At 39.5% G+C, this 25,207-nt stretch overlaps 1 protein-coding gene across 1 annotated transcript in view; it reads right to left on the minus strand.

Moving 5' to 3' along the window:
- The window catches only part of INADL (InaD-like (Drosophila)), a 339,614-nt gene that overhangs the window by 40,520 nt on the left and 273,887 nt on the right, over positions 1 to 25,207 (minus strand). The window contains exons 28-29 of the mRNA XM_012639332.1: positions 21,830 to 21,947; positions 18,086 to 18,219 (exon numbers count right to left, since the gene is read on the minus strand). Coding sequence (XP_012494786.1) covers positions 18,086 to 18,219; positions 21,830 to 21,947 — 252 coding nt within the window. The remainder of the gene's footprint in view (positions 1 to 18,085; positions 18,220 to 21,829; positions 21,948 to 25,207) is intronic.

The raw sequence follows: 25,207 nt of genomic DNA on the forward strand, positions 1-25,207 counted from the left end.
AAATCCAAACCAAACCTACTTTCTTTTCTTTTCTTTTTAAGAGATGGGCTCTCGCTATGTTGCCCAGGCTGCCCTCGAACTCCTAGGTTCAAGCAATCCTCCCACCTCAGCCTGGGAGCTGGGACTACTGCTTATCTCCTAGTGCTAGGCTTACTTTAAAAAAAGAATAGGGAAAAAAAAAAGGTTCCTGTATATATCTGGAGTAGAGAAACAACAAAAGAAAATGAGAGGTCTATAACTAGATAACCCATCTGGATTCCAAATACCTTTATAATACTAAATACAGTATTTTCATTTTATCACTAGACAGTTCTGGAAACATTCTTCATTATAGCAATTAGAGAGGAAACCCCCAAGAGCCAGGAAAGATTCCTTGATCCAGACAATTTACTCTTTGGATTCTGCACCAGATTTTAGACCATTCTCTAACTATGACTTATGAAATTTCCAGACCCAGGGAGCATTTACATTGCCAAGCATTTGTTTCTCTGAACTATTGCAGGGGAATGATTTGGAGGAAACTTGCTGGGTCAGTGGCTTGCTGTGATCCCTGTAACACTACTAAAATCCCACCAAGGGTCGTTTGTATTAAGGTAGTGCAGGAAGAAACTAATGCAGACTCATGGTAACTCCCGTGTAACAATGTTGGTTTGCAAAGCCTGGTGCCCAAACACCCTATCTTCACTGGATTGGCAGAATCACACATTAAACCCAGATTATGTGTGGTTTTTACAGAGCTTCACTTTCAGTGTGAACTTCTTTGATCTTGGAACATTACAAAAGTCAAATGGAAAATTTCTGTTCATTCATACTCAAAAGGAAGAAAAAGACTCCATGGATTTTTTTTTCCATAAAAATGGTCTAAATCCAAAACCCTTAGATACTTCCTGGTGCTCAATGAGCTATCATACATAAAGGAAAAATATGTTAATAGTTTCTAATGCTCAACTCACTGCCGACCATCCATTTTTTGGTCCATAATTCTTTCAGTTTGAAAAACTTGTTTCTTTCCTTTTGCTTGACTATGGCTGTCATTTCTCTAAAAGTTATGAGTGAAAATACAAGAAAACATGAGACACTGGGACCTGTGAATAGGAAAAGGCCACATTTCTTACCCTGTGCCCTTGTGTTCTATGAAGATGTGGTTCTGGGCAGGTGCATTTACAGGGGGTGTGAGAGGTGAGAGGTGGGGACCAAGAGCTAAGTCAGAAATGTGGGCTGGTTGAATAGAAAAGAAAAATGGGTTTATTTTTTAAAACTTGCACACAGACAGAACAGTCAAAAACATATTGGGCTGAGATATTTTAGGCATCTATTTTGTGAGTAGATGAAATAATAAGTCATGAATGAAAGATTGACCTTTGTTATTTTCAATAAAATGTTTGGAGTTGATTAGGCACATGATTCTTTTCTCCTCATTGGATACCCTAAATGTCCCTGCTTTTGAGCTATTCAAGCAACAGCAGCTCTGAGTGCCTTCTCCCCCCACCAGCCCTCCCTCCCTATCTCTGCACGTGTAAACAGCATTCCTCCACCCAAGAACGCCTCAGTGACTCCAGCCTACCAATACCAACAGTTTCTAACGCTCATCTCTTCCAGAGCAGTCTATTAATCAACCACCCTGTGGGTGGGTGGCTGGCTTTCTTGGGAGAGGCTGTAGAGGCAAATGGTTTTGAGCTAAGCATCTGCAGTCAGACCTCCTCTGTTCAAATCTTGGCTCTGCTACTGCTGGCTGTGGGAGGACTATTAATCTCTCCAGGCCTCCGCTTTTTAGATGGTTTTAACAATATCATCTACCGATAAGGCTTTCTGGACAGTGCCAGCATGCAGTAAGGGAGTGATAAATGATATTTTTAATAACACGTCTGTTCTCATTTAACATCTACGTGCTATAGATGCTACACACTTTCCATCTGTGTCATTTAATCCTCATAACAACTAAGCAAGTTCAGTGTTATTCGTCTCATTTACAGCGGAGGAGATGGAAGCTCGTCAGGGTTCAGACTTGACCAGGTCTCTGCAACTTCTAATTAGGAGATGAAATTCCAACCCCGGACTGTCGAACACCAAAGCCTGTGCTCCCACCATGAGCGCAAGCTTCTCATCTGTTCTGAATATTTTGTTTCGCACTTGTACAAAAGCTAACTTGGGGTTTTCCATATGGCATCAATTCTGTTGAAATATTGTCACCTCAACTCCTCAGCAGAAACCCTAAGGGCAAGGGTTGATCATTTTATGGAGAGTGAACAGAAAGGCAACTTGTGGAAGCGGAAATCGAAGCCTTTGACTTAATGAGGTGAGGTGATGATCTACGGCTCTCACCAGCTAGTGCTGGTGCGTGACCAGGGGTCTGCACTACATAAAGCGTGATGCGTGGGCCCCTCCCCGCCCCAGCACAGAGCCCCTCTCTTAATTCCATTTGCTACTCTGTGTCTTTCCTCCTTTTAGCTCGTCAGTTCTGTTTCTGTGCACCTACATTATTGTTTTTTTTTTTCCTACAGGAGAGGGTATGAAACATTATAATAGATACAAGTGATGAATTGATGTTCAAAATAAAAACTTGTTCAGCCCAAGAAAGATTAATTTCTATTAATTAATGGCACAGACCTGAGGATCATATACAGATGATCGAGACCGACATAGAGTCAAAAACTAATTTCCTCCTGGGAGTTGTGTGATTTTCACTGGGACAACAGACATTTAAGTAAGATGACCTGTTTTCTTACTGCCTGAGACAAGACTGATAAGTTCCTTGAGGATGGCTTCATTTTTTTTTTTTTTTTTAATTTTTAGAGACAGGATCTAACTCTGTCATCCAGGCTGGAATGTAGTAGCACAATTATAGCTCACTGTACCCTCAAACTCCTGGGCTCAACGGACTGCAGGAGTGTGCCATCACGCCCAGCTAATTTTTCAAAAATTTTTTATAGAGACAGGGTCTCTCTGTGTAGCCCAGGTTGGACTTGAACTCCTGGCCTCAAACGATCCTCCTGCTTCAGCCTCCCAAAGTGCTGGGATTACAGGCATGAGCCACTGTACCCGGCTGGACACTTTAAATCACTCATTTGACTTGCTAACGCTAGAGCTAGCAAAAAATTAAATCAGTGAGTGGAGAATCTTTCAAAGAGTGGCTTTTTTCTTCATCAGAAGGGTCAGGCAAGATTTCAGCAAAGTGGGAAGAGTCTTCTGCTTAAAAACTTCTTCCTCACCAGTCTTCCTGAAATGCCTTTAACTGAGGAAAACCCTCTTTATTCCACAATTAGAGATAACAATAAATAAAAAAAAACGACAACCAGGAAGAAGCAGCTGGCTAGAAAATTCATTATCTTGTTTAAGGACTTCTGTCTTCATGTCTCCATTCCTAAAAGTATTTGGGTGCTAAATTCAAAATATCAAACACTGAAAAGTTTCCCTCTAGCACCAGTCTTGCAACCATCTAACCCTTCCCTATTTAGAAACAAACAGTTTAAAGTTTCTTGTGTATTTTTACAGAGATATTCCATATACCTATATGGGAAGTATGAAGGGCTCCAAGTATTTGAAGATTACACCCTCTTTATCTGCTACCTCCTTTGTTTCATAAAATTCCACTTGAGCCATCCAAGTGACACCTCTTCTATGAAATCTTCTCTGACTCTCCCCCCCCGGTAAAGTTGATTATTCCTTTTTGTGGGTCACCACTACACCTCCTAGTATTATTGAACTTATCACAGTATCACCATCGCATGTTCATGGATTTATGTCCCATACCATTTCCCATCCTTGATGGAACCCTTCAGGACAGGGGCTGCTTCCAACTCATCTTTGTATCCCGGTAGGTACTTTGTATGAAGTAGGTACTCAATAGATGTTCACTAAATGATCATCAAGAAATTGTCTGGAGTTAGAAAATGGGATCAAAATGACTCAGAAAGGGGAGGCTGGAAGGGTTGTTATGTTGTAATCTTACCCCGACTCAACCAAGTGCTGGAGTTTGAATGTCCCCTCCAAAGGTAAAGTTGAAATTTAATTGCCATTGTGATGGTGTTAAGAGGTAGGACCTTTAAAAGGTGATTAGGTCATGCGGGCTCTGCCCTCATGAATGGATTAATGCCATTATCTCGGGAGTGGGATCCTGATACAAGGAAGAAGTCTGGCCCTGTTCCCTCTCGGTCTCTTGTGCTCACTTGCCCTTAAGCTTTCTGCCATGGGATGATGTAGCACGAAGGCCCTCACCAGATGCTGGTTCCATGCTCTTGGACTTCCCAGCCTCCAGAGTTGTGAGCTAAATACATTTCATTTCTTTACAAATCACCCAGTCTCAGGCATTCTGTTATAGCAGCAAAAAATGGACTAAGACATCAAGTTTATGAGGATAAATTATTAGTGACACACAACCAAAATACCTATCACAAATGGATGTAAATCCATCTGAATTTCCAGAGAATTTAGTTTAGCTCAGAGGGCAATTTAAAGGAGCCAAGTAAGGGAACTTAATTGTCACTGAGTCCCACAAAAATCTCAGATCCCTCCAAGGGGATTTAAACTCTGAATTGCTAGAAAAGAATTTCACAACCTGCAATAGTATATTCTCAGATAGGGTCACAGTCATCAGGCACTTTGGCCCATCAATCACCATTTTCTTTATTGTTCAAGCTGCCAACAAGTAGATAAAGTAACTCATAAACACACCAATCATTCAGCAAAAGGCAATTTTATTGTCACAATAGACCCATAATCCTTAAAGAAGCCATGTGTTAGAAAAATTAACTAAAGATCTCCTGTGGGCTGAAGGATATCAATAAGTAGTACCCTTTTATGGGTGAACTATTTTAGTAAAGTGAAAATTTACATTTCTAGATATTCAGTAGATTGTTTTAACAAGCATTTTTATATAAAATTTTGACAAATAATTATATGTAGATACTATTATAAAGAACTATGCATATATGCCTTAATTATACTGCTTGCAGGCATGTTTTACTTAATTTTATCACTCTGGAATTAAACCCAATCTTTGCCATAGTCATAAAAGTCCCTACCTGTACTCCCCACAAAAAAATCCTAAGGGACATTTTAACTATAGAAAAGTTTCACATTAAATTTCACATTTAGGTGGAAAACATATTTACCAGTGACCCAAAAAGGGCATTATGTGTTATTACTCTGCTTTAAGGGAAAAATCCCTTCTAACAAGAAAAACCCATGAAGACCAAAACAAATATTAAAGATATTGTATATAATAAAATGGGCGTTTTTTCCTTTGAATGAAACTATGGTTCAGATCTGTGGCCTTGGAGAAGGGATGCTACTTTTCAACCCCATTTAATAGAGTTCTCCTCTATGGCTATCCCTGTTCAGAAATCATAAAGACAGCCATGTCTTCTACACAGTTCACTATTTTCTCAGCAGGAAAGCTAAACCAATGAGGGGTGATAAAATGGTGGTGGTGGTAAAATCCTCAGTCCAGTGCTATGTAGACCAAAACTATATCCAAACCTACACTGAAAAACACATGGGTATGGATTAAGTTACTGATTTGTGATGTCTATTGCAGTTACAGAGTTAAAACAGAAAGTGTTAGGTTAAAACTGTTAAAGTAAATCTCACTTGAGCAACCTTGATAGGCTCCAAACTGCATTTATATAAATGAAAGGATGGATGTCTTAGAACATGATTCTTTTCCATCCCAAATCCTCTGTGACCAATTTTTTTTTTAAAAAACAAAGCTTCCATATCATAGTTCAATTAGAATGTGATTTGAAAGAAAATATACAGTAGTGTGTGAAAGAAAAGACTCAGGACTAGGGGGTCAGAGGAGTTACATTTTTTGATAGCTCTGCAGGTAACCAACAGGCTCACTTTGTTCTTGACCCTTAACATCAGGAGTAAACTACAGAGTTGAACCACATGACTTCTAAAGGCATTCCAGCTCTAAAATTCTAGGTCTCTTGAATCCAAATATTGGGCAAAGTAGAGCAGAAAAAGTCATTGTTTTACACAGGTGTTTAGGCCCTACCTAGGAATAAGACCCCCTTCCAAAGGGTAAGCCAGAAGAATCCTAACTCCTATAGGTCTAGAGAACAAAAATATATGGGGGCTGGAGTCAGACTGTTTATTAGTTATCTTTTGTTGCAGAACTTAGTGGCTTTAAGCAACAGATATTTACTTGTTCATAATTCTGTGGGTAGGCAATTTGGGATGGGCTCAGCTGAGGAGTTCTCCTGCTTTACGTTGCATCACTTTGGTTCTCATGTGAGTTTGCAGTCAAATTGGCTGGGACTGGTTGTGTCCTGGATGGCCTTACTTTCACATCTGGGGCATCTCTCCCTCCATGTGGTCTCTCCACATAGTGTCTTATTCTCCAAGAGGCCATTCCAGGCTTGTTCACAGGGTGGGTGTTTCAGGAGGGCAAGAGCTAAAGCTGAAAGACCTCTTGTGGCCAAAGAGTAGAAGTCACACAATGCCCCTTTCACCACAATTGGTCAAAGCAAATCAATAGGCCAGATTGGATTCAATAAATCCAGAAAAAGCTGCATAAAATTTATGGTCAATTTTAATCCACCACAGACTCCACCAAGATTGCCCGAGGAATTTTCCAGCTTGTAGACAGTGGAAGGCAGCAAGGTATGGTGGGATGAATACTGACTATGGCAGATAAACCTGAGTTCAGATTTTAGTTCTGCCACTTATCGTAGCTTTATGATACTTCCATTAAGTTATTTAAGCTCTTGGAACCAGTGTTTCTGCCTCTATAAAATGCAACTAATAAATCCTACCTTTTAGAGTTTGAGGATGAAACTCTAAGTGTCAGCCAAATAGTAGGTGTCAAATAATTGCTAATGGGGGTTCCTAATACATAGACAGCTAAGTTTTAAGGGGCACAGGTCTAGTACATAAAGGGAGGAATACATCTATGTCAGAGTGGTCAAAATTCATGACTCTAAGGATGAATGACATTAGTCTTTGTCCATTTTCTCATTTCCAATTTTCCTGTTATTATAGTGATCCCAAAACATAACTGATTGTTTCTTTTCAGGAAAGATTATGCTACAAGATTATTTGAGGTTATTTTTCTCAAGTATGGATTGCTCAGGACTAAGCCCAAGTACTGTTTGAATGCCAACAATCTCTAAGCCAAACTGTAGGAGTCCTGGTCCCAAACATTTTGATTTTTCTGTTTTAGGTAAGTTCAATCTTCATTGATCATGGATTCCACATTTGTGAATTTGCCTACTTGCCAAAATTTACCTGTAACCCCTAAATCAATGCCATCAGCACTTTCATCACCATTCTCAGACGTGAGCAGAGTGGTGTGAAACATTTGAGCCCTCTGATTCTCTCGGTCCTAGTTGAGGTTGAACAAGGTGACATTTTGCTTTCAGCTCTCACACCTCAAACAAGTACCCTTTTTGTGGTCTATTTAGTGTCACATTTTTTGCATCTTTGTGCTTTTTGTTTGTGATTTTGCTGTTTACAATGGCCCCCAAGCATAGTGCTGAAGTGCTGTCTAGTGCTCCTAAGTGAAAGAAGACTATGATGTGCTTTATAGAGAAAACATTTTATGTTAGATAAGCTTCATTCAGGCATGAGTTACAGTGCTGTTGACCATGAGTTCAATGGTAATAAATCAACAATATATATTAGACAAGGTGTTTTTAAACAGAAACAGATATAAAACAAGGTTATATATTGATCAGTTGTTGAAAATGTGACCAGAGGCTGAGGAACCTACCTTTGTATTTTCCCTAGAAGCAATGGTTCGGTCTTCACTAACTCAGTGTTTGCCTCGATTTTATAGAACACAACTTCCACATATAATGAGAATTGACCATACCTCCTGCTGTTGTCTTTCCCTGGTGATATTTTACTACAACAAAACTGGGAAGCCTAACGTGAAAGCTGATAAAGACAGAAATGCAGACAAATGCTATCTATAATAGAGATGACAGGATTCATGACGACAGAGCAGCTCTCTAGTGTCCTTGCTACAATGGAGCAGTGGGTTGATTAACCCAAGGATGGGAAACTTAAAATGTATTTTTCCTATGCTGTGGCATGTATTGTTATGCTTGTATCTCAATGCATTTTGTGAATCTATATTTTTTGAACCAATTACAAAGATAAAATGCAGAGATGAGGCCGGGCGCAGTGGCTCACGCCTGTAATCCTAGCATTCTGGGAGGCCGAGGCGGGAGGATCGCTCAAAGTCAGGAGTTCAAGACTAGTCTGAGCAAGAGCGAGACCCTGTCTCTACTAAAAAATAGAAAGAAATTATCTGGACAACTAAAAATATATATATATAAAAAAATTAGCTGGGCATGGTGGCACATTCCTGTAGTCCCAGCTACTCGGGAGGCTGAGGCAGGAGGATCGCTTGAGCCCAGGAATTAGAGGTTGTTGTAAGCGAGGATCCGGGTAACAGAGCAAGACCCTGTCTCAAAAAAAAAAAAAAATGAATGCAGAGATGATTTAAGACAAGTTGCAAAGTTGCCAATTTTTCCTACCTTCAAACCAAGAAATTTTCTCTTCTTTGATGCAAAGAGTATTTGGTATCACTTTATTGATTCATGAGAAGCAAAAGATTAAGAGGATGCTTAATTTCAGTATCTCATAAGAGCATATAGGACCTGAGGCAGAATATAGTCAAATACTATACTTTCTCTACTGTAAGATGAATTTTCTCACTTTAACAATTTTATAATTTATGAGTCTTACACTCGAGTATACATTTAATATACTGCTTTCCCACCATGGATCACAATAAAAGATTATTACTTTAGAAGAAATACAGTATTTGTCAAATTGATGTTGTTTCACTTGCCAGCTTCAGGGTTGAACAGATAATTGTTTCTGCTCAGAAAGTCTGAGGGACTATAGCTGCACATGGGAAGTCAGCAAAGATCAAAGGAACTTATCTACCATACTTGAAATCATAGGTTTTTTTTTTTCCCTTGACAAGATGTGTTTAACCTGAGAAATCAGTTTTTAAAATATGGATATTCTTTCACTTCAAGAGGGTGCTATAAAAAATGGATATTCTACTCTGCTCACTAACAAATTACAGTCTACCATACAGATTTTCCGAGAATCTAAGAACATAATAAGACTTCAATTAATCCCTATAAAACACTGTTACAAAAAGGAAGAAAGAGATAGTCTATATATTCTAATATACACCTACAAAACTCCTCAAGGAAGAAGAAAATGGATCATAATGTTCAGTACCTATTATTGTGAAATACTGAAACATTCTCAGGTAATAAACTATAGAAAACATAAATGAACATTACATCAGCAATAGACAATAGTGGCTTTTTTGACATAAAAGTAAGGATTAAATGCTCAGTTACACTAAAGAAATAACACCAATCTCTGCAAGTGTGTGTGTGTGTGTGTATGTGTTTTAATGACTATGCAAACAATCCTAAAACTCAAACTCAGGAATTGCAAACTCTTGCACACTATTTACAGGTAACTAATATATGAAATAAAAATCACAGCAATAAAACAGCTAGCATAAGAATTGCTGTGAATATATGAAAATGTTTTGCATTTCAAGACTGTAAAAAGCTTTCTCTTTTTAAGTTCAAAAAAGAAACTGTTTTATATTTATTTAAAATGGAGTTCCCTTGTTGCGAAGTCTGATTTAACAAAAAGTTGATATTTATCAATATGAATAATTTTTCATACTGAAATATAGATTTATTTTAAGGAAATGGTATAATATTTGCATTACATTTTGTATGTCCCTATAGTTCCATTTGGTTCTTATTTGTTTAAATTTTACTCAGCTTGCATAATATTTTTGCTTACAGTCATATTCTTTAAGACCAGAAACGTCCAAATCTGGAAATTCAGAGGTATATTCATTAACATTCTTTCAGTGTGATTCACAGACTTTTTGCAAACTCTGCTTTGATTTTAAAATAAAACTAAGGTAATAAGATGTTTTGTGTAAAAATATATGACTTAAGCAATAACGATAAAAGGAGTTTGGCTTTGGGGGATCTCACGCCAAAGCAAACCACACTTCTCATGAAACAGACTGTACAAAGTTCATGGGTAGGGGAACAGCAAAATAAAACACTTAATCAAATATAAAATAGCTTTCTCTTCTGCTTACTTTAAAAATATTCAGTGGTTTAAATTGCTTCAGTCCTACATTTAAATTGTCAAAAGCAGTAATAAGTAGATGATAGCATGCAACATGATGAGGGGTTAAAGGAAGTCACTTCAGAACTTGACATATGGTTATAGCTAAAGGACAGGTATTCTTCACTTCAATTTCTAGATGGATGAACTTTGCTACACAGTATCCAAATGCGAGAGTACTTCTCCTTGATACTTCCTGCTAATATACCTGCCCTACAGAACTGTTGAATTAAATTTTTTTTTTCTTTTTGTGAGACAGGGTGTCTCTCTGTTGCTTGGGCTAGAGTGCAGTAGTGTCATCATAGCTCACTGCAGCCTCCAACTCCTGGGCTCAAGTGACCCTCCTGCCTCACCTCCCGAGTAGCTTGGACTACAGGCGTGCACCACCACACGTGGCTAATCTGAATTAAACTGGTACTAAATCAAGTGGTGAAACAATGCAGATTTGAAATGTGGAGAGAAACAACAAGACTCTAACTCTGACATTCCCAGGCCTTTTTATTATTAAGAACATCTGAATTTTGCCTCCAGGCCAAGAAGAACAGTACAAGTATAGGTACTAGGGCTTATATTTACAAACTTTCCTTTCCAAAAGTGATAACAATCACTAGTTTCTATAAAACAAAACAAAACCAAAACCAACACTTAGGCCTTATTCCTTAGTTTAAACAACTTAAGACTTTGAAGTTCTAAGAAATTTATGAATGTCATCTTGAAAAAGAGAATTTAAATGTAAATACTCCTCTTTGATTAAAAATAAAGCTTAATAACAATACTATCCTTAGAGAGTGTCTGCTTGGACTTTGCCAAAATATCTCGAGATAGGCTGGGTGCGGTGGCTCACGCCTGTAATCCTAGCTCTCTGGGAGGCCGAGGCGGGCGGATTGTTTGAGCTCAGGAGTTCGAGGCCAGCCTGAGCAAGAGCGAGACCCCGTCTCTACTAAAATTAGAAAGAAATTAATTGGACAACTAAAAATATATATAAAAAAATTAGCCGGGCATGGTGGCGCATGCCTGTAGTCCCAGCTACTCGGGAGGCTGAGGCAGGAGGATCGTTTGAGCCCAGGAGTTTGAGGTTTCTGTGAGCTAGGATGACGCCACAGCACTCTAGCCCGGGCAACACAGTGAGACTCTGTCTCAAAAAAAAAAAAAAAAAAAATCTCAAGATAGGGGTGCTCACTATCTCCCAGCAGTTCATTCCACTTGTGGTCAGCCAATGTTTAGAAAGTACTTCATTATAAAAATGTGAAATCCGTTTTTCACTGAGCCCCTTGGGAGTACCTGAACCATTCTTAACCTTCATCTACAAGAAGGTTAACCTTTGATGTTTGCAGAAAGTCATGATCGTCCTTTCTGATCTTTCCTTTTCCAGTCTGTTCAATTCTTTCTCAAATGATGTGGCTTCAACATTTTTTTCTTTTTTTCCTAGGTTATGATTTCACAGGTATCAATATTGTTCTTATCAACCACATATTCATGCCCAGAAATAAATAGGATACTCTAGCTACAGTTAATACTGATCAGAGAAGTGTTCCAGATAGATACACAGCACAGGGAAAAGCATTGCATTGGGTGGGAACAAGACTCATTAGAGGAAGTGAAGGAGGCCACATGGTTGGAATTCAGAGAGGTGCAGTGAGGCCTGAGGGAGTCGCATTTTTAAGTGCAAGGTACTAAATGGGGGTATTAAAGACACGAAATAAAATGGAGCTCGGGCTCTGGTGGATGAGATGGATAATTCCCTTTTACAGAAGAAGGGAGAGGATCTCCTTTTTACAGAAGATGCATAGCGGTAGCACCAGAAAAAAAGGCCAAATAGGGTGGCTTTGGAGACACACCACTTAAACCCCAACGGGAGCAATTGCTACTATTACGTCCTTGGAGAAGTTACCTAACTTATGTCTCCATTTCCTGATCTGTAGATGGGGATAACACTATTGCCTCTCCTACAGGGCTGTTGTAAGAATTAAATGAGATGATACATTTTAATTACATATTAAGAACAGCACGTCAATCACTATTTTTTTTTTTTTTTTTGAGACAGAGTCTCACTGTGTTGCCTGGGCTAGAGTGCCATGGCGTCAGCCTAGCTCACAGCAACCTCAAACTCCTGGGCTCAAGCAATCCTCCTGCCTCAGCCTCCCGAGTAGCTGGGACTACAGGCATGCGCCACCATGCCCGGCTAATTTTTTCTATATATTTTTAGTTGTCCGATTAATTTCTTTCCATTTTTAGCAGAGACGGGGTCTCGCTCTTGCTAAGGCTGGTTTCGAACTCCTGAGCTCAAACAATCCACCTGCCTTGGCCTCCCAGAGTGCTAGGATTACAGGCGTGAGCTACCGCGCCCGGCCTGTCAATCACTTTTTAAAAGTTTGATGCTGAAAAATGAATATCCAGTTGTCTAGGAACAAAGTCATGTTTCAGTGTGCAGGTAATATACCAGAGACACGCAGATGAAGAAAGTTAAGGATCTCCTTTAACATAAACATTTATTAAAAATGAACAGTAGCTGCACTCAGTAAAGATAGGCACCTGGCAAAGTTCTTTGTATTCATTGCCTTAATTACTACATACAACAATCTTAAGAGGTAGATTTTTGTCATCACCACAGTTGTACAAATGATGAAGCAGATTTAACTGGAAAGGTGAAGTTACTTGTCCAGCATCCCAGAGTTAAAGAGCTGAGATTCCAAAGCCAAAGAATCAGCATCATTACTCTGCTACACTACCTTTTAGGTTAGAAAGAACTGTCTAGTCTGGGAGCCTCTGGTAATGGTAGAAAAATGTATAGAGAGAGTGTCCTGGAGACTCTTATTCTTTCTCTATTTCATTTTTGTTCAATCCCCAAAACAGTTCAAGTCTGCCAATACTCTAAGATAAAAGATTTCTCAAGTTTTTCTTTTTATTTTCTATAATTCCTAAGGCTGATAACAAAATAACCCCAATGAATGAGTCTGGAGAGCTGTATTTTACTTTTTCTGAGGACACTGGCAGTAAAACTCCTAATCAGCTAGCAAAAATTTCTGAGAAGGGGATGTTGAGGTTTTCAGGGAGTAGCAGTTTAAGGAACAGGAGGCAAGCATCAGAAGAGGAAAGAGCCTTTGGTCTTTCATTTGGCAGATTAGGTGGCATCCTCTGAGCTTCAGGATTTCATACAAATTAACACCCCAACAGGGAGGAGGGGAGGAGGGGGAGAGAGCGAGAGAGAGCATGAGCAAGAACACAGGAGGGAGGATGAAAGGTCAGATTGACAGAAGGAAATAAAAAATACAAATTAAAATACCACCTCTGCTATCCAATGTGCCTTATCTGGCTTCCTGCCTTATAAGAAACATATAACAAATAGCTTATATTAATTAAATCTAGAAAGTGCTTCTTTCTACTTTCCAGAGGAAGCCCCTATTTTAATAGTCCCGATTGTGGTTCTTCATTGGTTGATCCCCTATATTGGACCATAAACATTAAAGTCAGTAGGATGAACTTGAACAAATGTGTGAGCTCTTTGAGGACAGGTTCTCTCACTCAATTTTGTATCTTCAGCACTAAGCAAAGGGCAGCCTTTGAGCAAACATGTGCAACCTATCACAGAAGTGCCTCATTCCCCACAGACAGACCTGGGAGCAACATCACAGGATTAAAACAGCGGAGGCAGAAGTCTGTGACTGAGGATTGGGTCCAGGTGTGCTTGTAAACCTTCCCAAGAGGCTCACCCTCATCATTATCTTGGCATTTTAAAAGGTCGGTTTAAATGACCGGCTGCAAATAGAATGGGATGCTAAGTCAGATCTTCCTCTGTGATCTCAGAAACCATCTGTCTTGGCTGGAGAGAAACTATTTATAGCAGAGAGAACTGAAGTGGTGTCAAGACCAAGTCCCAGAGACTTAATTCCTCTGAAGACAGCAAAAATATCTGTTGGACATACAACAAAGAAGACACAAAAATCCTAATTGGGAGAGTTGGAGCAGAGGCTTAAGGAGGGTCACCAGAACTCAGAATGTACTGTTTTCCTATGCCAGAGCTGAAGTAAGGATGCACCACTGAGCCAAACGTACAAAGGCACTTTCGAGAGTGAGTCTCAACATTTCCCAGAGTTTCCTTTCATATGCTCTCATCTTTGTTTGCTGCCTTCCTGCTGGCTGGATGCAATCCCAAGACTTTGTTGGATAATGTGACCTAGAGTGCCAATTAGGTTGCATCTTCCTTGTCCAAATTTGGAAGGGAAAAAAAAGGAAAAATGAAAGATCTTCATTGTGGTAAACAATAGCTTTATTTGTTAAAGCACTTTCCATCCCCCTGCTGTTCGGCCTCACTAAAACCACAGACAGGTCTACAGATTTCTCATGAGTCTAACTCTCGGCTTTTGATGAGGTACCTGAGGTTAGGAAATAAAAGCTGTGTCCCATCTCTCATTTTAAAGTGGTGCTTATACTTCCAAGGACAATGGGATTTACAGCCTCAAAAGGCAGAACCATATATTATGAACCTCGAGATGCTCTTAAAGACTTTTTTTTTTTTGGCTGCCTCAGTGGTGGCAAGAGAAGCAGAGCATAGTATTTAGCAAACAGTCTCACATCCGGTTGCAGGAAGTGAGGGGGCTTAATGGAAGCCCTCAAGAGCTGCACAAATGAATGCAATATGAAAGCCCCAGGGCAGCACAGGCACACCTTGTCTAGGTATTCTAACCAACCCACACAAAGCAAACTCATGTTAACAAAAGCAAAAGCAAAACCACAACTCATACAGCTAGGCCAGACATGCTGATTAGATGTTTCTGATTTCCTATGAGAAATCTCGTTCTGCCTTATTTTTAAGCAATATAGAGAAACCTACAGGGACAAAAAATAAATCAGAGGGTTACTTTTTCTTTATGAAAGAATTCACTAAAGAATTTCCTTAAAATGTAATTTCCCAGGTTTATTTCAAATATAGCTTTATTTATACAAATTCGATTTATTTAATATTTAGGAACACCTCTTTGGGAAAATGAGGAAACAGGCCGTTGGAAGGGAGACATTACCCAATGTTCAGGATCAACCAGTAGTTTCTGAATACTAAGCCAATGGCTTTGGTTTGACAATGTTATTTTATTTATTGATGTTTTCTGAGACAGAGTCTTTCCCTGTCACCTAGGTTGGAGTGCAGTGGTGCTAACGTAACTCACTGAAATCTATACTCCTGGGCTCAAGCAATCTTCCTGCCTCAGCCTACTGAGTAGCTGGGATTACAGGTGTGTGCCACCATATTGGCCAATTTTAAAAATTATTTTTTGTAGAGATGGAGTCTTGCTATGTTGCCCAGGCTGGTCTCAAACTCCTAGCTTCAAGTGATCCTTCCTGCCTCAGCTTCCCAAAGTGCTGGGATTACAGGTGTGAGCCACTGTACCTGCCCAACATTTTTATACATATATAAAATTTTCTACTGTTTATAAGATCTCTGATCCTCACCACAACCCAATCAGTCAGGATTATTAAGCTCGTTTTGCACATGTAGAAAGGCTTGGAGAAGGTACATGTCACGTGTGATCACTCACCAAGTGTGAGGCATGAGGCTAAGCCTCATGCAAAGGTTCTCTTTGATCCTCTGAGTAACTCTACAGGGTATTACCGTCTCTGTGACTAGATCAGGATATGGACTCTGAGAGACTAAGAAATCTCTCAGAGGGTAGAGAGGAAACATGGCTTAGAGTTAATAGTGAGGAATGGTGGAGCATCAGCTCTGAGTTTAGCTGAGGACAGATCATGGAAGCCAGAGAAGCCAGGGAAGACTTCATGGGGAGAGGCAGCTTGAAGGAGGTCCAGAAGCCTGGTGAGAGCAGGAAAAGCAGGGCAGGAAGAGGGCAATTTGAGGGGAGGAAGGGGAGCAGAGCCTGAGAGGCTGGAGTGCATATGCAGGTTTGAGGAACAGTGGTCTGGTCTGGTCTTATGTTGGTGGTATGTGACCTCCTATGTACGGTAGCAGCTAGCTGGATGGCTGGCAGGCTGGCCAAAGTGTTTCTTTGAACTGCTAAAAGGCCAGATGACCTTTAATTGGAAGGCATTATTAAAAACACAGGTGGGGGGGAACACGGGTCGGATGTGTAATCCTGTAATCCTCACACCTGTAATCCTAGCACTTGGGAGGCTGAGGCAGGAAGATTGCTTGAGCCCAGGAACTCGAGACCAGCCTGGGCAACAGCAAGATCTCTTCTCTACAAAAAAATAAAAAAAACTAGTCGGGTGTGGTGGTGAGCACCTGTAGTCCCAGCTACTCGGGAGGCTGAGGCAGGAGGATGGCTTAAGCCCAGGAGTTGGAGGCTGCAGTGAGAGACAATGACGTCACTGCACTCTAGCCTGGAAGACAGAGGGAGACTTTGTCTCAAAAAACAAAACAAAACAAAAACCACCCCCCCCAAAACAATTAAAAATACAGCCTAGGCCAAATTTCTTGAAGGGAAATCTCTAAGAAGAGTCTGCCTTTTTCCTCAATGTCAAAAGCTGAACAGAGAGTATTCCAACCGGACAAGAAATGTAAAAAAAGTCTGGGGCCTTAAGGAGGCAAAGACCCATAAAAAGGGGCTGGGAGTTAAAACTAGCTGCTGAGCATGGTTAACTCCACGTGTTCCCAGTTCCATCCAAGCTGATAAAAACATCACAGTGTGTGCAGGAAGCCACACACCGTAGCTTCTGCCTGCATAGGCAAAGGAAGAATTCAGGACATAAATTATTCTGAACTCCAGAGAAAAGTTTTAACAATACTTTAATCAAGTCAAAGGAGACAAAATCCTTTAGTTAATAAACACCAGCCTCTGAGCACACTCAGGTTCAAGTGAGGTGGTTCACCCGTAGGACAGAGCTAAGTAGCAGAACGCTCCAGATTGGGCTGAACTGAAGGAGAGAGAAGCACCATAACCAGCAAACACGTAAAAAGGCATTATGACTCAGGTTTCTGTTAGCATAACTCGTATACTGTTCTTGAGTTTCCTAGTGCTTTAGGGGACTAATAGTTATTACCGAAAAGTAAAATAGGATCTCCCCACCCACCAACAGTACTAACACAAAAACATTATAATCCTACCAAAAATGAAAAAAAAAAATACTTTTATGGATGATATTATATTTGCTTTATCTATAAATTTGGCATATACAATTTATTCCTTACTAAACAAAATGGGCAAAAGAAATACCAAAATATTCATTTAAAAACATCAATAAGAGTGATTGTCTTTGGGGAGAGGCCCTGGTGTTTTTGGGGGAGAGTGGTGGAGGGCAGGGCTAGGACAAAGGGGTAGGAGGGAGATTTTTCACTTTTTTCCCTTTTGTAGCAGTTTAACTTTGTATAACACACAGGTGATACCTATTCAAATATATATGCATTGGTTAATCACAGTTTGAGTAAATCAAAACCCAGGAAAAATTTTACATTTTAATGGCACTATTGATTAATGACAAACAAAAGGTACTGAATAATCAAAAATCAATCGTCCCAGGAAAAACTAGCATTATAGACCAATTTAAAAAAATTACGAGGACATGAACATGATTAGAATAAAATAATCTCTAAATTATTGGGCTGGAATAATTGCTATATATTTGACAGTTGATGTATGTTTTTTATCTAGCATTCCATTAAATACAAATGATGATGATGAGAATAATAACAGTTCCCACTTACAGAACAGTCACCAAGTGCCAGGTATCATCTTAAATCCTGTTTTAATACTTCTAAATGCTGCTATGATGTTGTTGGTCTAATAAGCATTTATAAAAATACTCAATATCCTAGATGGAGAAAATCCTGGTGAAAATTAAACACTGAGAAAAAGTTGAAAGCTAGCTAGAATATAGGTGCACATCTATTTATAATTATGTTTTTTTCCTATACTGTGAAAAAGCCAAGAAGTGACATAGGGCCATTGTGAGGCTCAACAACTAATTCTGTGACGGTGGATATACTTCAAGTCTAGAAACTTACCAATGGTGTGTCTTTTCCTCCCACAATGCTGAGACCAAGCCCTGAACGTCCCTTGGATATTTCTATAATCATTTCCTGGCCAGGTACAATGGGACAAGTGGCAGGGTCCACTGACAGAGGAGCCTGGAAACCACCTGGAAAAGGATTGAACACATAATGACGGGCAAGTAGGAGACGCAGCTCAGCTTGCGCCCTCCCTGACTCGGGGAGTAGGGGCTTGCATGTGTTTATCATTTCACTCTTTTCCTGCAAAGCACCGGAAGGAAAAAGTTGGGTCATTGCTGCCCATCCACCCAGGGATGAAACATGACATTTCTACAACCCTTTTGAGATTAAAATGATACGTCCCCCGACCCTCAACCCATCAGTTTTTGTTATACTTGGAAAGTTTTAAATCTTAAAGTACATCATGAAAACCTGTATGAAAAAACTTAAGATGATTGAATGATTAGGTACATAAAGGCCTATGTTATAACGAGAATAAAGGTTGGTATGACAGAAGATTTTGACTTATAGAATATTAATTAAGAAACAGTGCTTAAATATTTTTAATTAGAGCATATCAGATGAATTAAGATGTATAAAGGATTTAATCAATAAAGTATGATATACTTGAAAATAGCGATTACCTAAAATTTATCCTCAAAAATATATATATTACTATATATATATATAGAGAGAGAGAGAGAGTGTAAAAAAACACAACTCTCAAAAATTATTTGCTGGGCCCATAAGGGAAAAGATTTATAAGAGTTATTGCTGTTTTATAAAGGTTTGTTTCTTAAATAATTGTTTTAGACTGAGTTTTTCCAAAAATTGAGAGAAAAAATCTTTTAAAAATTTTTTGCAGACACAGAGTCTTGCTATGTTGCCCAGGCTGGTCTCAAACTCCTGGCATCGAGTGATCCTCCCGCCTTGGCCTCCCAAAGTGCTGGGATTACAGGTGTGAGTGACCACACCTGGCTAGAAAAAAATGTTTATAGGCTAACAAAAGATGTTTAATAACACCTTTTTATGCAGCATAAATTCTATATACATGCATTTTCCAAATAACTGAACCTTACCCTTTAAAAAAATCAAGCCATTCAGAATGTTAAATAATTTCAAGATAGTCTCATACAAATCACAGTCTCCAGAGAATGTTCTGATAACGAAGTTTGATCGTCATGAGTATTGATTGATTCTCATTCAGGAAAGGGCTGATGATTAAGGGCCCCATCTGCTGGTCAGCTGTAGCTAATGCACAGAAGCCACGATAAAATCCACAATGTTCTTCAAACCTATGTAAAAGCAGAGATCGAGGGCCAAGAATGGTTTTTATATTTTCAAAAGGTTGAAAAAAAAATCAAAAGAAAAATAATATTTCAAGATATGAAAATTGTAGCAAATCCAAATTTCAGTGTCCATAAATAAAACCGTACTGGAACACAGACTCAGTGATTCATCTACATCTAGTCCACAGCTCTGTGGCTGCTGGCACACTACAACGGCAAGGCGAGGGACGGTGACAGACTGTGTGGCTCACAAGCCTAAAATATTTACTATCTAGTTCTTAGGGAACAAGTTTGCCAGTCTCTGGTATGAAACAAAAAGATTCATAGGTAAGCCTGTGCGGGGTTTTGTTCTGAGCAATAGTCACAGTCTTTGTGCAAAAGGGCCCAGGGTTTGGAGTGGCGCGGAGGTGGATTTGAATTCTCAAGCAGGAAATTAACAGATGAAACTGGGGCTCACTTCTCGACAGAAAAATGCCTGGAACCACTATCTGATAGGCTGCTGGGAGAATTAACTGAACAGTGCGTGCGAGGTGCTCAGCCCAGAGTCTGGCATAGGACAGACAGATTTGCTGTTCCTGTCCACATGGAATTTATTAATCCAATGGCCTCCGGGTTAAGAGCAAGAAATTCAGTGACATAACCTCAGTAACAATAAAAAGTGCCATATTAGAAGTAGAATATTAAATTGTAAACCTAATTTGTCTCTAGATCTTTTTGCAGCATATGTGTTTCATAGTATTTTTCCCATTAATTTACAATAAAAATGACATACAATAGTGGTACGATTTCATGGATGCTTTTAAAATGACTAGTGTAGTCTCCTGAGTGAGGAGAGAGAGAACACATAGCAAGAGATGCTAGAGATGGCATTTCTTTCCTCTTCCACTTGGCCTCACCCCAGTCCTGAGTCAGTCTTTGTACTCGTTTCTCTCACAGAATCCAGCCCAAAGCCTGCCTCATACCAAACTGTCAAAAAATGCTCAGTAAGTAGATGAGTAAATGAATAAAATTTCCACAGATTAAATTATAGGATGATGAATTCTTTTATCTAGGTATAAATATGTGATACATAGTACCAAAACTCAACTGGTCTACATCCATGGTCAGCAAACTTTCTTGGTAAAAGGCCACATATACGTATTTTGGGGATTATGGATCAGTCTCTGGTGCAACTATTAGTACTTAACTCTACCATTATAGTGTAAAAGAAGCCATAGACAATAGGTAAACAAATGAATGCCTTAATAAAACTTTATTTATGGACACAAATTTGAATTTCATATAATTTTCATGAAATAGTCTTTTGATTTTTTTTTCAACCTTTAAAAATGTAAAAACCATTGTTAGCTCATAGACTATACAAAAACAGCTGGTGGGCCAGAATTGACCCATGGTCCATAGTTTGCTGATCATGTTCATCAAGTGTTTTTGTAAAAATTCAGTGCTTTAAAATAATAACTGCTTGTTAAACTTTTTATGAGTTAATATTTATGAAAAAATATGTAAGAGATAAATACCACAAAGGTCTCAGGACTGCTACATTAATGCAGGGTTATGCTTTGCCATCTGTGAGCACGGTGTTTTAAAGAGTCAATTTTTTACTGATTTATATTGCATAAAAGCAAAGTGGAAACACCCATTATTCATTTTGAACTTCTATTTTCAACCCCCTGTCAGCATAATTCAAGCCAGGAATTTAATGAGAGAACATGAATACCAATTTCTTTAAACACTGAAAATTAACAGTCTTCAAATAGCTTATATCAACATATGCAGGGCTAAAAATTGGGTTCAATATGACTTCTTATGAGATATTACTCATGACCTAAATATAATCTTTTGGAGAGATTAGAGAAGAATAATCTGTAAGCCTCAGATTCAAATGGCATTTACTCAGGGCCTTTTCTGTTCTAGTACTTTCCTATTCAATAATCAGCAGGCAATGGCAATGGTCGAGAGGAAGATAATGGTGTAGGAAGTGAGGTGACCTGTCCAGGCCCCAAAGCTACGAAAGTAGAGATGTAGTCAGGCATCTGACTCGTGGCCCAGTTCTCTTTTTAGGGCATCATGATCCTTTCCTTCTCTAAGGTTTCATGAGCCAGTTCTGCTCAAGGAAAGAATCATACCGTAAGGCCGGGCGCGGTGGCTCACGCCTGTAATCCTAGCACTCTGGGAGGCCAAGGCGGGCGGATCGTTCTGAGCTCAGGAGTTCGAGACCAGCCTGAGCAAGAGTGAGACCCCGTCTCTACCAAAAAATGGAAAGAAATTAATTGGACGGCTAAAAATATATGTAGAAAAAATTAGCCAGGCATGGTGGCACATGCCTGTGGTCCCAGCTACTTGGGAGGCTGAGACAGTAGGATTGCTTGAGCCCAGGAGTTTGAGATTGCTGTGAGCTAGGCTGAGGCCACGGCACTCGCCTCAGGCAAGAGAGTGAGACTCTGTCTCAAAAAAAAAAAAAGAATCATACCGTAGCCTGTGAAGTCTGCATCTGTTGACTGGTACGATGGAGGCGGTGCTAACGGTATCTCTTGTGACCCGAAAGAGACTTTCGTCGAATATTTTTGCTGTTTCACCTGGCTGACAGCCTACAAAAGAGAAGAAAATTAGGTAAATGTCAGGGAAGAGAATGGTAACAAAAGAAGACTTAAAGATTGGTGTATTATTGCCAAAAGAAGGGTGCACTCTGATAATTATGTTTTTTCAGAATATAGGGTGGGAGAGGTGGCAAGAGGAAGTTAGGATGATTTTACCTCATTTCCCATGCTTCCCTATTTAACTTTACATCTAAAACGCACTGGTGAAGGATGGATCAAGGAAGGGAGGAAGGTTAAACACTGAAGATACTCTATCCCTGTGATCTGCATAAGAAGCTGGGCGTAGCAGAACAAAAATGTTTGCAATTTCTACTCATTCTGATGAAGTCAACATGAAGTTCACTTATCTGTGCTGTGCCCATTGGAAAACAGTTGATGCTGCAGATGTTCTGAGTATATATTGTCCATCTGCTCTGGACACACTCACAATAGTCAAAGATGCATTAGGTAGGTAAATTAAGCAACATGAGGAACGGAAAGAGAAAACATTATCTACTGAAAGTCTACTAAATGTCAGGTATATCAATTACATTTAATTTGCACAAAGGAATTGTACTCTGATACCCAGTGCCTGGAACATAGTAGAGACTCAATAAATGAATGAATGAATGAATGAACAGATAAAGAAGAGCAAGATTGAAGACATGGGAAACTCAGGGTAGGAAATGAACTTGCAATTCAATGAAGGTACAGGGACCTTTGCTGTGTGGGCTTTGGAAGATTAACTTGTAATTCTGCATTTTTGCTGACAATACTGCCAATGAATATTAGTATTAAAAAACTAAGAAAAACCAAAAGAACTCCATGCTTATTTAACAGGCAGTTAAGAAACATAGGTAGTAACCTGACCTGCCTTCTGGATCTGTAGATAGCCAGGGAACCCATCCCCAGCTGGAAGACTTTGGTGGAGGCAGTGAAGCACGAGGCTGTACCTGAAGTCTGGAAATAGGACAAGGTAACTGCTCCAGAACCATAACACCTCAAGATGCTGTCAGTGGAAGGCTGGGCTTCAATACAAGGCATTGTGTAATGTGTAACAACTAAAACGATACCACCCACTATACATTTGTATTGTGCTTTCCAGTGTGCAAAACACTTTTACATCCATGAATTCATTCAGTCATGTGAACAACCCTGAGAGTTAGACCATATTACTCTCTTTTGAAGATAAATGAAGATGCAAATGTCAAGTGACATATCTGAAATCACACAGCTAATTAGAGGAAGAGGTAGGACAGAAAGCCTGTAGTTGAAGAATGCTACAAGTTTAAAGTGTTTATCAAACAGCTGCTGGGCAATGATTCTATGGATGTTTATTTTTTTCCCTGCAGGTTTTCTATCACCATCATTTAATACTGACTGTATACTTAATTTAAAAGACTTATTCAATCACACACACACACACTTTTTTTTTTTTTTGAGACAGAGTCTCACTCTGTTGCCCTGGGTAGAATGCAATGGCATCATCGTAGCTCACTGCAACCTCAAACTCCTGGGCTCAAGTGATCCTTCTGCCTCAGCCTCCCAAGTAGCTGGGACTACAGGTACATGGCACCACACCTGGCTAATTTTTCTATTTTTAGTAAAGAAAAAATACTTCCTGGCCAGAATGCAGATATGTTGGCAAAAACTGGAGCAGTCATTTTAATAAAAAAATGGATGTCATGATTTGAGGATGGTAGAGTGATCAAATAAGAATGGTACAGTCATCAGGTAAGAGGTGCTTGGGCCCATGACACTGGGGAGATACCACATTATCCTCGAACCGATCACACCCAAACTCTTATGTAAAAGAGAAACTTCTGGCAGCAATTGAGCCTGCATCTTTACTCATACAGTACTTACGTCCAACTTTCATTTTCTAACATCTCAAGAGAGAACATGGATTCCCAACAAAGATGTATGCAAGCTACAGAGTTCTTTTGTGAAAAATCATGTGAATTTTAAAATAGGAAAGCACAAGAGAGAGCAGTCACTAGATCATGACTTTTATAATATTAGAGAATAGTTGTTGCTTGTCTCTATATCCCAGTTCCTCGTAGTGTCTAGTGCATCATAGGTGATCAATAGACACTGGTGGAATGGAATTTAATTTAAAAATAAGGAAACAGGCCGGGTGTGGTGGCTCATGCCTATAATATAGCACTCTGGGAGGCCGAGGCAGGAGGATAGCCTGAGGTCAGGATTTTGAGACCAGCCTGAGCAAGAGTGAGACACTGTCTGTACTAAAAGTAGAAAAAAAAAATTAGCTGGGTGTGGTGGGGAGCACCTGTAGTCCACTCCTCAGGGGGCTGAGGCAGGAGGATCGCTTGAGCCCATGAGTTTGAGGTTATTGTGAGCTAGGCTGACGCCACGGCACTCTAGCCCGGGCAAAAGAGCAAGACTCTGTCTCAAAAAGAAAAAAGGGAACAGCCCATAGAAACCAAGTGAATCATCCAAATCTACATATGTATAGGCAGGCCTCTTGGTAGATGTGGTGATGGATGAACGTGTGCTCCCGTGACTCATTCACTGGCACAAAACCAAACTACTAAGCAAGAAAGCTCATATTTAGTTGTTGTGATATGTTACTGTGTTAGATTACAAGAGTTGGGATAAACTTTATAGGTCATTCAACATAACTAACCCAGTGGTTCTCAACCCTGTTTCATAATAGGAACACCTAGGGAGCTTTTAAAAATTACGGATGCTGGAACCCCTACCCAGACCAAATAAACTGGCAACTAGAGGTGTGGAGCCCAGGCAAGGTTTGTTGTTTTTTTAATTTTTAAATCAAATCTTATTGCTTAAAGTTTAAATCATGGATTCTTAACCCAGGGCTTCCAGGAGCTGTAAAACCTTTGTGGGGTATAGAAATTATTCTTATCAGTGTTTTTCTAGGGAAAGGGTATATAGTTCATCAGGTCCTTGTGAGAGGAAAACAAAAACTCAAATAAAGACAAGAATTGCTAAGTTTGCTACCACTAATTAACTGTGTGACCACAGACAAGTCACTTGACCTCATTTGTAAATGGTTGGCGATACATCTGTACCTTGCAAGGTTTAAATAAATAAACCTATCCCTGTGCCAGGAACAATTTAGGCTCAATTAATAATACCTATTAATACTTGTCCTTTTGAAACATATTAATGAGCAGTCAGCTACTGACTGAAAACTTCCAGGGACAGAAAATTCCATTTCCGTGAACAAGTTCACCCCATTTTGGAGCAGCTCAAAGGGTTGGGAAGTGCTTTTTTTTTTTTTTTTTTTT

The sequence above is a fragment of the Propithecus coquereli genome, unplaced genomic scaffold, assembly GCF_000956105.1.
Source record: "Propithecus coquereli isolate 6110/MARCELLA unplaced genomic scaffold, Pcoq_1.0 Scaffold14, whole genome shotgun sequence".
NCBI lineage: Eukaryota > Metazoa > Chordata > Mammalia > Primates > Indriidae > Propithecus > Propithecus coquereli.